This window comes from Quercus lobata, chromosome 2 (assembly GCF_001633185.2).
Source record: "Quercus lobata isolate SW786 chromosome 2, ValleyOak3.0 Primary Assembly, whole genome shotgun sequence".
Classification (NCBI taxonomy): Eukaryota; Viridiplantae; Streptophyta; class Magnoliopsida; order Fagales; family Fagaceae; genus Quercus; species Quercus lobata.
In genome coordinates, this window is record NC_044905.1 from 20,851,187 (window position 1) to 20,865,770 (window position 14,584).

Consider the following 14,584-nt stretch of genomic DNA (forward strand, 5'->3'; position numbering starts at 1 on the left):
TGATTTTCACACAATGTTATTGAATTATAATACTCTTAGGACTTATTTGGTTGGGATGGTTATTTGGAGGATAGAAAACAGAGGAAAGAGAAGTTTAGAGAAAATGGTATGGGAGGATGTTTGGTTGAGGGGGAAAATATAAAAGAAAATGATAGGGCTTAGATGTTTTTCTTTGTATATACAATTTAGGGAGATTTTGGAATCCCCCAAAGGATAAAATGTGGGGGGAAGAGGGGGCTTTATGGGAAATTATATACCTGCTCCCATCTCCTTGCACTTGTACTTAAGGTTGGTGTTTGTTTGTTTGTTTTTTCAAAATATATATATATATATATATATATTTTTTTTTTTTATGTAATAGGAGTAAATTTATATAAATTACATTTTTTATTATCTCATTTTTCTTTTCAATCAAATAAAAAAAAAAACTTTCCACTTTTTTATGCGTTGTTCTAGAACTATAACTTTTTTTTTTGTCACAATTCTAATGTGGAAAGTGCCACTTATTACTTTCACATTGGCCTATCATTTTGCCTCCACCACTCATAGTTTGCCACTCTAGAGTTGTAGCAAAGTTGTGGTCCTAGATTTTCTCATTTTGCATCCCTCCAACCAAACACATATAAATATAAGAGAAAACTAAATCTTTTCTATTCCTATTTTTCTATTCCTCAACTATTTTCTATCCAAATACTTTTTCATCACAACTAAATAAACCCTTAGGGCCTGTTTGAATTGAGGGGGGAAGGAGAGGGAGTAGAGGGGAGTAGAATAAAAATAAGCTAATTTTGATCCAAATCTACTCTACTTTATTCTACTCTCTCTCTCTCCCCACAATCCAAACGGACCATTAGATATCCATTTTCATTTAAGTTTTAAAAGTAAAATCTAATTTTCCCCCTTTTCTTTTTGTCTCATGCTGTCAAACATATTCATACTGAATAGTCTTAGAATGGAAGGACCATATAACAACAAATCAAAAATTTAAGGATACAGAACAAAACAAGTATTTTAGGTCCCAGGAATCAAGGGAATAAGTTTCTTTTTATTTTCATTTTTTTAAAACAAAAAATTTATTAATATAAGTTGCCTTTTTTTTTCTCTCTCTGTCTCTCTATAAGGGAGAAATTTTCCCTTACCTCTTTTCTTTTTTAGCCTTTTTCTCCCATGTCATCAAATATGGTGTTAAATTTTTCACAAAAGAAATAAGAGAAGAACTTATAGTGTTAATATATTTATTTTTGATGGTGCGAAACAGAAAAGGTATTTTGATAACCAATCGATTAGTTTAGGATAAAACTTTTGTGATTAAATTTAATAATTCAAAATTATTTCGTAGTTAAAGTGTTAATATTTTGATTATTGATGTGGCGAAACAGAACATGTATTTGGATAACCAATTGATTGACTTAGGATAAAACTTTTGTAATTAAAATTTAGAAGAAACTACAGTGTTGATTCCTGAAATTTACTTATAGAGTGTTTTTTGTCCCTTAAATTTCAAGTGAGCACAATTAGTTTTTTAAATTTAAAAAATGAGTACAACAGATACTTCTATTAATAATCGTTAGTCTCATGACTTATGTGACTAACAGAACAATAGCGTGACATAATTTGGGTAACGTGGTATCAATTTTAATATTAAATAATTAAAAATCCATTGCTGACTCATTAAAAACCCATGACCTGTTAGAAATACAATGAACCTTTTTTGACCTGTTAAAAACGGGTATTCCCAAATTAAAGTATCAAACTCAAACCCAAATGCTAAGCCCAAAAAAAAAAAAAAACACTCTTAAGCTTAGTGTCGTGTTTTAGAGTTCAAATGTCAACTACTACAACTATTAAAGTACCATTTTTAGTAGTACCATTTTGCTCAATCTGTGTGCAAATTTTGAAAAGATTGATTATGGTTTGGGCCTTAGGGTTTTGAATTGATGAAAAATGGACATAATATCACAATTGAAAGAGCAAGTGAATACAATCACAACGCTTGCCTTCAACACCTTATTTACTCTACAAGCTTTCAACTTTGAATAGATTCATCTTTGAACAATATTTTGGGGCGACATTCCAATGGAATAGTGAACTAGCTATTGAGAGGCGAAACTTGTGGAACTTGTGGTGAATGAGGACCCAAAAGTATAGAACTTCCCGGAGAAGGACGATGGTTGTGAGGATGAAGGATGCTGATTTGGGATTTCGTTCTTCTCTCTCTCAAATCAAGAGTGACATTCTTCAATTTTCAGTTTGATTTGGGAATACCCATTTCTTAACTGGTCACAAAATGGTTGGATTATATTTTTAACGGGTCATGGGTTACTAGTGAGTCAGCATTGACTCTTTTTTAATATTAAAATTGATGTCACATTGCCCAAATTTTGTCACGTCATTGTTTCGTTACCTACATAAGTCATGAGACTAATGATGAGACTAATGACTATTAATAAGACCAATTATGCTCATTTTTTAAACTTAAAGGATCGGTTATGCTTACTTGAATTTAGAGGAATTAATGATCACTATTTTAACAACTGGACCAAACCGGTCGGTTCAGTCAGAAACCAGGCACCAATTTGGTCTAATAAAAAACCAGTCAAAATTGAGTTGAACCTAGAATTGGGGGGCAAAAACACTTTTTTGAATGTTCCGATTTTTTAAAACCATGCTAATAATGCTCAATAAGCAAAATTTAAAGACCAATAGTATAGTTTTACTTAAAATTTAATAATTCAAAATGATACTGAATTAATTATCGGTTTCATTTAATTGGTTGATTAATTACAAATTGAACCCGTGATTTTCTCTATTTATAATTATAGGCTTAAGTGATAAATATTACTAAATTGTAATGGAATTTTTTTGTGGTACTCCCAAATCCACTCACCATTTTCCCATTATCTATACCTAACCTATAAAACAAAACAAAATATTCGACTTTAAAACGCCATTGTTATTTGGGCTGACGACTTTTCAGAGTTCAAAATTTAATCAAGAAACACGTTTTCTCCGAGGAATTTATTCATTGGTTAAAAAAAAAAGTAAAAAAGAAAAAGAAAAAGAAAGAGCGCGAGAAATGAACCGTAAAACAATGAAGCTGTCTTTTGGAATATCCGTAGGTTCAAGGAGATCTCAGGCCCACTCTCACTCCAAACCTTATACGTTAAGAATAAAAACATAAATAAATAAATAAATATAAAATACAACACACCACAGGTAGATATATAAATATAATAATATAATATAGAATCATAGATTATCAAAAAATATAAATATAAATATAATACTATTATAGGAGTAATTATTTTTGTGGAATATAGGGTTGTCTTGTCCCCGCCTCTCTGGCGCTTTAGGCAATACTTCCCCAATCTCTCTTTTTGGCGCTTCCAACAGACGCACACACTTCAATCCAATCATTATTAACATGCCAATAACCAAAAACGTTACTTTTGACTAAAAATTGTAAATTATGTACCTAGACTTTTAAAATCTTATATTTTAGAGTCTTAAAATTTATATTTTACTCCTTAGATCAGTTGTTTTTTTTGTCTACATTTTTAGTTAGGTACTACCTAAATTTGTCATAAATGTTTAATTCATCTAATAAAATAATGTTATATTGCATAATGAAAATAAAATAGCACTGTTTTATTAAACGAACTAAACACGCGTGACAAACTTCCACGAGACTTAAACTAAAAATAAGTACACAGGTTTAAAAATTAGGAGGTAGTTTGCATTTAGGCCCCATTTAGTAGAGTTGTTAAATAATTCATTTTCAGTTTTTAAATAATATTATACATATTTTTACGTATATGTATTTTAAAAAACTACAAACAATATTACTCAAAACTCATCTCAAAACTGGCCTTATTCTTCCATTTTTGGTTGTTTTGTTTGTTTGGCAAGGGAGCGTTAGTTTTCACGCGCTTCTACGGGTGGAGGAAAACTAAATTCCCATTGGGAAACGTTGACCCTTTTGGCAGGAAAGAAAAAGGTCGGGGAAAATTGTCTGTCATTTCCCATACGGTGCCTTTAGGACGAGACTACGCCCACAGCCCACTATCCAAAAAGTTGAGAAGAGACATCATTTTTAAATCCCCCGATTGATTGGGAAATGGTTTTTCCTCTTCTCTTCTTTTCTTTTCGGACAGACGCTCAAGCTCAAGCTACATACAACCAGGTATTACTCTTTCTTTCTTCTTCTTCTTCTTCTTCTTTTACTTGTTATTTATTTTTACTACCAGCTCTGAAATCCGGTTTGTCATCTTTTTTTTGGGTTTTAATATTTGCATGAATTTACGTTGTGGGTTTTTGTTCGAATTCAATCAGACTTTTTCAAGCGTACTTTTTTTTTTTTTTTGGATTGTTTTTCTTTATATATGTCAATTTTTTGTTTGTATGAACTGGTCAACAAGTGGGTTTTGATTGAAAGGGATTTTTATGCAGGGTCTTTCTTCCTTGTGTAATATATGGTTGTATTAGTTGGTGAAGAAGGGTTTGAATTGGTATAAAAATCAGAGCTTGTAGACAGCTTTGGTTTGAGGTTTCGTTTGAGTGTTCAGATTTCTTTGGATTAGTCAATGGGAAAGCCAACAGGGAAGAAGAAGCATCAGGTAGAGCACAAACCTGGCAATGCAAATGGTAAGCCAAGCAAGGTTGCTGACCGAAGTCCTAAAGCCCTGGATGAAGACACTGCAATCTTCATCAATATGTCCCAAGAGCTCAAAGAAGAAGGTAACAAGCTTTTCCAAAAGCGGGACCATGAGGGTGCCATGTTGAAATTTGAAAAGGCCATCAAACTATTACCTGGAAATCACATTGATGCTGCACATTTGCGTTGCAATATAGCTTCCTGTTATATGGAATTGGGTCTTGGTGAGTATCCTCGAGCAATCAATGAATGTAATTTAGCATTAGAAGTGTCACCGAGATTCAGTAAAGCGCTATTAAAGAGAGCGAAGTGTTATGAGGCTTTGAATCGATTGGATTTGGCATTTAGAGATGTTAATACTGTTTTGAGTATGGAACCTAATAATACTACAGCTTTGGAGAATATGGAGAGGTTGAAAAGGACGATGGATGAAAAGGGTATCAGTGTTGATGAGAAAGTAATTGGTCTGGTTCATGTGGAGCCAATGGGTGCTTCAAAGGTGCATAAAGTGGTGAAAGAGAAACTAAGGAAGAAGAAGATTAGGAAAGGTGAATTGAAGGCGGAGGATAAGGTGGTTGTGGAAGAGAAGGTTAGTGCTGTAAAGGATAAGGAAATGATCACAAATACGGTTCTGGAAGAAAAAGTGGTTACGAAGCCTGCTAAGGAAGAAAAAGTGGTTACAAAGACAGTGAAGTTGGTGTTTGGGGAGGATATTAGGTGGGCGCAGTTACCAGGTAATTGTAGCATGAGGTTGGTGAGGGATATAGTTGGGGATAGGTTTCCTGGACTTAAGGGTGTTCTTGTGAAGTACAGGGATCAAGAGGGTGATTTGGTCACAATCACTACTACGGATGAGCTGAGGTTGGTCGAATCATCTGGTGATTCACAAGGGTCTCTTAGATTGTATATTGCTGAAGTTAGTCCTGATCAGGAGCCTGTCTATGAGGGGATGAGCAATGAGGAGGAGATGCAGAATGATGATACAAAATCAAGTAATTTTGTTGAAAATGGGGATGTGGGGAAAGCTAAAGAAGTTGAAAGAGGGTTGACCACTCTTGAGGACTGGATTATGCAGTTTGCACGACTGTTCAAGAACCATGTTGGATTTGATTCTGACTCATACTTGGATCTTCATGAGCTAGGGATGAAGCTATACTCGGAGGCTGTGGAGGATACTGTGACAAATGATGATGCTCAAGAACTGTTTGATATTGCAGCAGATAAGTTCCAAGAGATGGCAGCTTTGGCATTGTTTAATTGGGGGAATGTTCACATGTCCAGGGCAAGAAAGAGGGTGTTCTTTTCGGAAGATAGTTTGAGGGAATCTGTACTTGAGCAGATTAAGGCTGGATATGAATGGGCACATAAAGAGTACGTGCAGGCAGAAAGGAGGTATGAAGAAGCTCTGAAAATAAAACCAGACTTCTATGAAGGTTATCTTGCACTTGGACAACAGCAGTTTGAGCAGGCAAAGCTCTGTTGGTACTATGCAGTTGGGAAAAAGACTGAATTAGAGACAGGACCTTCCTCAGAGGTCCTACAGCTTTATAACAAGGCTGAGGACAGCATGGAGAAGGGCATGGGGATGTGGGAGGAAATGGAGGAGAAGCGTCTAAATGGGCTCTCCAAATCGGAGAAATATGAAGAAATAGCGCAGAAAACGGGGTTAAATGAGCTATTTAAAGATATTTCTGCTGAGGAAGCTGCAGAGCAGGCTGCAAACATGAGGTCGCAGATATACCTCTTATGGGGAACCTTGCTTTATGAGCGTTCAATTGTGGAATATAAGCTAGAACTACCAACTTGGGAAGAATGTTTAGAGGTTGCAGTTGAGAAGTTTGAACTTGCAGGAGCTTCTCCAACAGATATAGCTGTTATGATAAAGAACCATTGTTCTAATGCTACTGCCTTGGAAGGTAATACAAATAAATGTGCAAAAATGATGCTTCTTAGATTGTCTTGTATTTTCTTGCAGATTTAAGCACTGTTACTAGAAAATATTTGAATACTCTGCAACCATGCAGGTCTTGGGTTCAAAATTGATGAGATAAGGCAAGCCTGGAATGAGATGTATGATGCTAAGAGGTGGCAGTTTGGCACTCCATCTTTTCGGCTTGAACCATTGTTCCGTAGGCGGGTTCCAAAGCTTCATTCTATCTTGGAACATGCTTGATTTTATCTGTTGATGATTGCTTATTTTGGGAGGTGTTGAACAAATGCTTCAGCTTCCTCTAGTTCATTCTCCAAAAGCTGTCTTTTTGAATTAAGATTGGTAAGCCTACGTCTATCACTTGCTTATTGAATTTGAGAATTAGCCAATTCTCTAGTTATTGGGCGTTCAACTATGCATGCTATACACTACCTTGCTGTTCTTCATACAGAAATGAAATCAGATTTAAACACTTGAGAATGTATAAAAAGACTAGGTAAAATTTCGAATGCTCATCTTTGACTACATACGTGGTTTTTAGCAACCATGGGTTGGATGGAATGGATTTTGACCTTTTAGGTACTTTGAGAGCATTTTCTCCATTTAATTTCAATCATGGCAATACAGATATCCTCAAATAAATTTCACTTTTGTAAAGCAAAATTTATTACATTGTTGAACGGGGTTTTATGAAGCATTCTCTTTAAGAATATACATGTATACATATGGAAAAAGTTTACCAATAAACTGATTTGGAGTAATATTCCTCATACCCGCTACGTGGCTATTCATAAGATCATCCACGTGTACTTTTAGTCACATTACCTATTTAATGAGGCAGGTGGCTTGTTTAAATAATACAACGGGATAGTTTTATGAGCTGCCACGTAATGGGTTGGAGAACTTTATATACTAGTCAGTAATCCATGCTAAGTTTATATATTCTCTTTTATTTTTTTGCCTAAATATGAAATTTGATAATTATGGTGGTTATTAATAGGCATTAATTATGACTTTGTTTGTATATAGAACTATATCTGTTTTATTTATTTATTTTTTTATTTTATTTTTTTTATGGGATCTATCTATTCTATCATCTAAAGGAAATGTGACATGGTAAGAATCTAATAGAAGATTAAAATAAAATCAATTAGAATATATATATATATATATATATATTATATAATGACATGTAAAAATTATAAGGAGTCAAAAGCTTATGCGACAAAATATTAATGAGGTCAATCAAAAGTGAAATTGCTGTTTTATACATATTATCGGTATGAGAATGGAGAATGGCTTGGAAGCATCAATATGCAGTATGGATTCTCTCTTTCAAAATATTATTTTGACCCTGGAAATTTAATTTTCTTTATAGTTACTTATATTAACTGTATGCTATATATCTATCAATAATTAATAATAGGTGTTTATCAAAAAAAAAAAAAATAATAATAATAATAGGTAGCTTAAAATCTTATATGTCAAACTACTGCTGAATGTAATTGGCAGAATTACTTTTGGGTAAATGAACATAAGAAGAACAGCAGTTGATAGGCAGTAAAAATTGGAGACAATGCTTTCCTGTAGAAATTTAGTTTGAGTATCCAATGATTAGCATGTATAATTGGATTTTTAATTTTTAATTTTTTTATTTTTAGAATATGGAGCTTCTTGCTAGTACTGACATGATTTAAGTGGCAGACTCTAAAGGGGAAGGCTAAAGAGGACTATTTGAATCCTCTCTAATTAAAATTGAGTACAGATGGAAGTTCCTATAGCATGTGCAGAATCCCTAGATATAAGTTAGAAACTTGTGTAGATATCCTTTATGATTTATGATTCATTTGAGCTAAGGCAACATATGGTAGAGATTCTTGGATGGATCTCTCTCTGTTGTTGGAAGATTAATAGTAAAATGAGTACTTTTATTGACTAACCACTGCCTGTTATCAATTCTTAATTCATTTGTTTTAGTTTACTCAACATTTAAGTAAAATGTCGAATCATTTGAGTTTTGCTTTCCTTAGTACCCTTATATCTTAGTCAATGATCATTTTTGTTCTTTTTTTAATAATTTTTAATGTGTTGTAAAATTCATTTTTGTTCTTTTTATAACTGCTGTCAATCTATATGTTGATGCCAATAGCAAAAGTAGCATTATTGTACTAAGCGAAGCATATTTTCTCTTGTCCTTTCTGTCACTGCAGGTTTTTGTTTGGATTATTGTGTTTAGCTCGTTGTTTGCTATGGGAGCAAAGGACGACTGTGTCTAAGTGTTGGTTTTGAATGAGAGCAAGTCAGTTATTAGGCCATGAAGCCGATTTTGTCATTCACTTTTGGGGAATTCTTTTTTTCAGAGTAATTTCCGTTGTTCAGAGTTTGAGATAGCCGGTATATGATTGAATTTGTTTGATTTAAAGAATAAAAGGGTAACACGGTTACTCAAAGGTTTGCCATTTTTTATAAAATTTATATTGTATTTGTCAGTTTTGTCACTTCTCAGTTGTATACAAATTCAGGGTTTTATTTTGTAGAAAAGTGTATTCTTTCGATTAGGTGTATTACCAGCTCTCTTCCTTTCTTCTTTTGCTGAACTTGTCATATCTTATTCAGATGAATGAGACAATTGGAACCCAAGGAAATAGCTTGGGACTCTTGTGTGTCTTGACGAGTCTTTTCTGTTTCTTCAATGCATTTTGCGGGCAATTTAGAATCTTATTGGATTTGTTGAAAGAAAGAGAATCAGGTCTAGTTTGGGATGAAACTGGCGGTATTTGGGCTGTGTCCACAGCCTTGTAAAGTTGCAATTTTTTTTTGCAAGCATTTCTCTTTTGATGTGTTTTAATTTAGTATTATTACCCCTCTCTTCATTTCCTTCATCTTTTTGATTAGTAATTGTATCCCTTGCTTAGCCACTTTTTCTTCACTACAGTCCTGCCTTATCTTTCCTTTATTCTTGCCCTACCAGGATACCATGGGAAGGAGGATTCTAGATGTTTGAAATATTTTATGGGAAAGCTTAGCTCTAGTCCTCCACTGCACCGGATGCAAGCCATGCCCATATTTTATGGGTTCTGTTGATTTCATTAGTATTTTGAGTATTTTGATTTTTTTACATGAAAAATAGCATTATTTATGCTTCATCAACATTTACAATGGGAAGCAAGAAGTCAGGACATTTCTCAAGCCACACCAGAACACACCTCTGGATTTAAGCTTGCTGGACAAGAACAAAAGCAGCTCTATTACAATTCCTATTCCTATAGGAAAAGGTAACCCCTCTAAACCCCCTAACTTCATTTCTGATATCAGCAAGGATAAGGATAAGAGTATAAGACCCAGAGGAGCATATCATCAAGGAAGGTAAGGGTGTGGGAGGATCCTTGGATTGGATGATTTCAAACCAAGAGCTAGTGATGGGGTACAAGGCTACATATGGAATATGGCTCAATATATCACCGAGGAGCCTGACAACTTGCTGTGGGCACACGAGAGCAAGTTTACTGTTAAGTCTGCCTATTAGATAGATAATCATATTTGTTTTGATTGTCAAGCTAAAACTACTTGGAATTCCATCTGTGATACAAGACTACATTAGAGGCATAAGACATTCTTGTGGGGGTAGCTGTGGGAGGCTTGTCAACAAGAAAGAAAGCTGTTTGAGGTATTGCGTTTGAGTGACAAGATGTGTCCTTTGTGTCATGTCGAGGAGGAAGATGAAGTTCACTTGTTCCAAAAATGTGTTTTCTCCCAAATGGATTGGCTTGGAAACATTTGGGGTTTTAGGATCAACTCAATTCAAGCAAGCTCAAAAAGGGAGTTAATGAGCATCTTCATAGATCCACCTCCACAGCTATTGGAGCATAGAGTCACAAAGGAGCAAATTCACCTTATTGGCAGCTTTGACAAGAGAAACTGTGTGGAATATAAGAAATGGAGTTTGCATGGAAGGTGATATCTTCATGACTTGGTCCTAAACTTGGTACGTAATTAAAGCCTACTTAAATTTCCAATTGAGCACGGAAAAGCCTCAAAGAGCCTAGGTAGTCGAGAGATGGCTCCCTCCAAATGTTAATACCATCAAAATCAATGTGTATGCAGCTGTGAAAAACAATCATTGCTTGTTGACTATCATAGCAAGAGACCAACATGCCAAATGAATCAAGGCGTGGGCAAAAAGAAATAATTTTAGCTCAGTGGAAATGGAAGAAGCCCAAGCGATGAAGTGGTCTTTGAAACTAGCAAGACAAGAACATCAGGGAAACAACAATGGTGGTAGAGGCCATAACTAGCAAGGAAGCTGACTCAGGATGGCATATATTAACTATTATTGGTAAGGAGAACACGAGCTTGGCAATGGGCTTTGGCTTCTAATTTGTCAAGAGCATTATAGCTAAATAGTGTTAATTAGTGTTTTTAAACAGAGACTTGCAACTAAAGAGAGTTAACCGGTGTTTTTAAATGGAGACGATAATAATTTGAATCTCCCTCCATCACTTCAAAAAACAAAAAAGTTTTGGTCCCTGATTCTTAAAATCCTTCTCTCTACAATGTTCTTTTTCAAGAAAAACCAAGGGATTATCTTTCAATTGATTTTAGTCTTTCATCAATTTTTTCCTTTAAACTATTTCTTTTTTTGGAACTATTATCTTTCTCTTCTTTGTTGACTACTTTTTCTAAACTATCACTATTATGTCTTTCCTTTTCTATCTCTTTTCCTTGACATGTGTCTTTCTATGTCTCTCCCTATATGTAACTTCTTACGTAGAGTTTCTATGTTGGCTAGCTTTAGGGTGTTATCATTTTGTCTTTCAATTTTCTCTAATATCTCTTTATTATGCCTTTTCTTATCATTCCTTTTTCTTTGTCTTCATCGATTATGTCTAGCTTCTTCTTTTGTATTATTTCTATAGCACTAAGATTCTTTTTGTTATTTTCTATACGTGTTGTTCTTTCTATTATTAGGCCATCTTTCTTATTATTACTCTTTTGTCTTTCTATGTCATCTTTCTCTTGCATTATTTTTATAGAACTACTATCTTTCTCTACTTCTATCATTCCTGACTTCTTTTGCACTATGTAACTATCTTCTTTACTTTCTGTCAAAGTTGTCTTTTTAGTCATTTCTTTCATTATTTTCTTTACATGTCATGTTTATAAGTTTGTTGGTACTTACTAAGCTATTCTTTTGTCTATTATGCCAATCCACAGCTATTGGAGCATAGAGTCACAAAGGAGCAAATTCACCTTATTGGCAGCTTTAACAATAGAAACTGTGTGGAATATAAGAAATGGAGTTTGCATGGAAGGTGATATCTTCATGACTTGGTCCTAAACTTGGAACATAATTAAAGCCTACTTAAATTTCCAATTGAGCACGGAAAAGCCTCAAAGAGCCTAGGTAGTCGAGAGATGGCTCCCTCCAAATGTCGATACCATCAAAATCAATGTGTTTGCAGCTGTGAAAAACAATCATTGCTTCTTGACTATAATAGCAAGAGACCAACATGCCAAATGAATCAAGGAGTGGGCAAAAAGAAATAATTTTAGCTCAGTGGAAATGGAAGAAGCCCAAGCGATGAAGTGGTCTTTGAAACTAGCAAGACAAGAACATCAGGGAAACAACAATGGTGGTAGAGGCCATAACTAGCAAGGAAGCTGACTCAGGATGGCATATATTAACTATTATTGGTAAGGAGAACGTTAACTCACGAGCTTGGCAATGGGCTTTGGCTTCTAATTTGTCATGAGCCTTAGAGCATCACCATTAGCTCTCTAATAAAAAATGTCATTTTGACACACCAAAAGCATACTTTATTATTTTAACACACCATTTATCACATCTTCTATTTTTCAATTCTATACATTAAAATAATATATACCAATATTAAAATAACATTAAAAAAACCAATAATATATAAAAATACAAAATAAAAAAAACCAACCACCCCACCCCTATTGCTAGAAACCATCAATGCCCCACTCACATCCCACCCACCATCGTCTCACACCAGAACCCCCATAGTAGAACACCAAAACCACCACCACAGAAAAACCAAAACAATAACAAAAAACACAACCCAACCGCATCCCATAAACCCACCCACTATCGCCGCTAACCCACTCACCGTCAACCCACCCACCCAATCAACACCCCACATCCCATCCCACCATCGTCTCACACTAGAACGACCACAGCAAAACACCAAAACCATCACCACAGAAAAACAAAAACAACAAAAAACACAAAGATCAACATTAGAGATCGGCGATTTGAGAGATTGGCCATTCGAACCCACCCATCAAACCACAACCAAAAAAAGTGAAAGGAAAAAAGAAAAAAGGAAAAAAAAAAAAAAGAACCCGAAGCGGAATAGAGAAGACAGATGATTGACGGCATCGAGTGGTGGCCTTTGGTGATCGACGTGTTGTGGAAGAGGAATAGAGAAGACAGAGATGAGAAGACGGAGAGAGAGAGATATTTGTGATGAGGAGAGAGAAAAATGTAATAAAACAAGAATATAAATTTTGCAATTGCTATCTGTACCGTCTCATATTTGAAACGGTACTGTAGTGGTGTGCTAAAATTTTTGGCATTTGAAACACCTCATGAGGCTCATATTTTGGGGTTTGGTTTGCCAAATGCCAAAAATTTGGCATATGGCACACCTACAACGGAACTCTAGCTAAATAGTGTTAATTAGTGTTTTTAAACAGAGACTTGCAGCTAAATAGAGTTAACTGGTGTTTTTAAATGGAGACAATAATAATTTGAATCTCCCTTCATCACTTCAAAAAAAAAAAAAGTTTTGGTCTGTGATTCTTAAAATCCTTCTTTCTACAATGTTCTTTTTCAAGAAAAACCAAGGGATTAGGTTCATTTCAATTTTAATGTCTGAAAAAAATAAAAATAATAGAGGGTATGGCATGAAGAAGTAGAAGCAAACACTCTATCACCAAAAGGACAAAATTTAGTTACAAAATTGGTTGTAATCTCCCTACTCAATAAAATAAATATTACTATATATTTTGAAAATCTAACTGTTGAATTACATGTTCTTTACGCTCTAAATATGCATGTCAAATTTTGTGTTAATCAAATATTATTTATTATATGATTTATAAACTTATATTTTATACGTAATTTTGAATTACAAAAACTTGCAATTTAAACAACTTATTGATGACATACCTATTGATTTTTAATTTTCTAGAAATTTTGCAAGCATGGAAGATATAAGAAGAAGATGTAATTCAACGGTGAATCACCTCCAATAAAAAGATACTTAAGTAAAGTTGAATGCTTGATAGCTAAACTTTGTCCTTACCAAAATTGAATTCAAACTCCGTTTTTGTTGAGGTCTTAGAATTGTAGCAATAGCTTGTATGCTTGATAGCTGAAGAAGTTTAAAATTGTGCAACCATCATGGGAGTCGAACTTATATGCCCTATTTTTATTTTTATTTTTTTGGGAAGTGCAATTTAACCATAGTAGGACCACCATAAGGGCCGTATGGACCAATGTATAAAAAAATGAAAAATTTTCAAGGATAATTTTTTTTGGGTTCAATGATGGACAATTAAATTCAATTATGATATTCTTAAAAGGAAAAAGAAAAATGGATAATGTAGTTCATTGATAAATGTAATGTGGTTCATTGATTAATGTAATCACATTATTGAATTTAATTGGAGAGCCTATGATACTACACACAGTGAATGATACCAAGAGAAGATAAAGGAAAAAAATAAGATCGACATGGTATTCCAAGGAGCTGGCAAAGTGGTTATTAATGGTCTTGGGTTAGTCATCTTTAGACCACCTTGAAGGGATTACTTGTTCTAATTACATGTGAGTGTGATGCCCGGATGAGGAACTTCAAATACTTCGAGAATAGTCGAGTACTCAAACAACTCTTTACACCTTCCCTAGAGCATGAAAAAAAAAAAAAACCAGGGTTAGCAAAGTAGATGAAGAATGAAAGTGTCTATGTAAA

At 34.3% G+C, this 14,584-nt stretch overlaps 1 protein-coding gene across 1 annotated transcript; it reads left to right on the top strand.

Moving 5' to 3' along the window:
- The first annotated feature begins 4,001 nt into the window (after window positions 1-4,001).
- LOC115974908 (protein PHOX1) lies at window positions 4,002-9,250 on the top strand. The gene is made up of 4 exons (XM_031095468.1): window positions 4,002-4,183; window positions 4,450-6,570; window positions 6,679-6,926; window positions 8,795-9,250. Exons 2-3 carry the CDS (start codon window positions 4,584-4,586, stop codon window positions 6,825-6,827), a joined length of 2,136 nt encoding a protein of 711 aa, XP_030951328.1. The 5' UTR covers window positions 4,002-4,183; window positions 4,450-4,583; the 3' UTR covers window positions 6,828-6,926; window positions 8,795-9,250.
- Window positions 9,251-14,584: the final 5,334 nt, after the last annotated feature.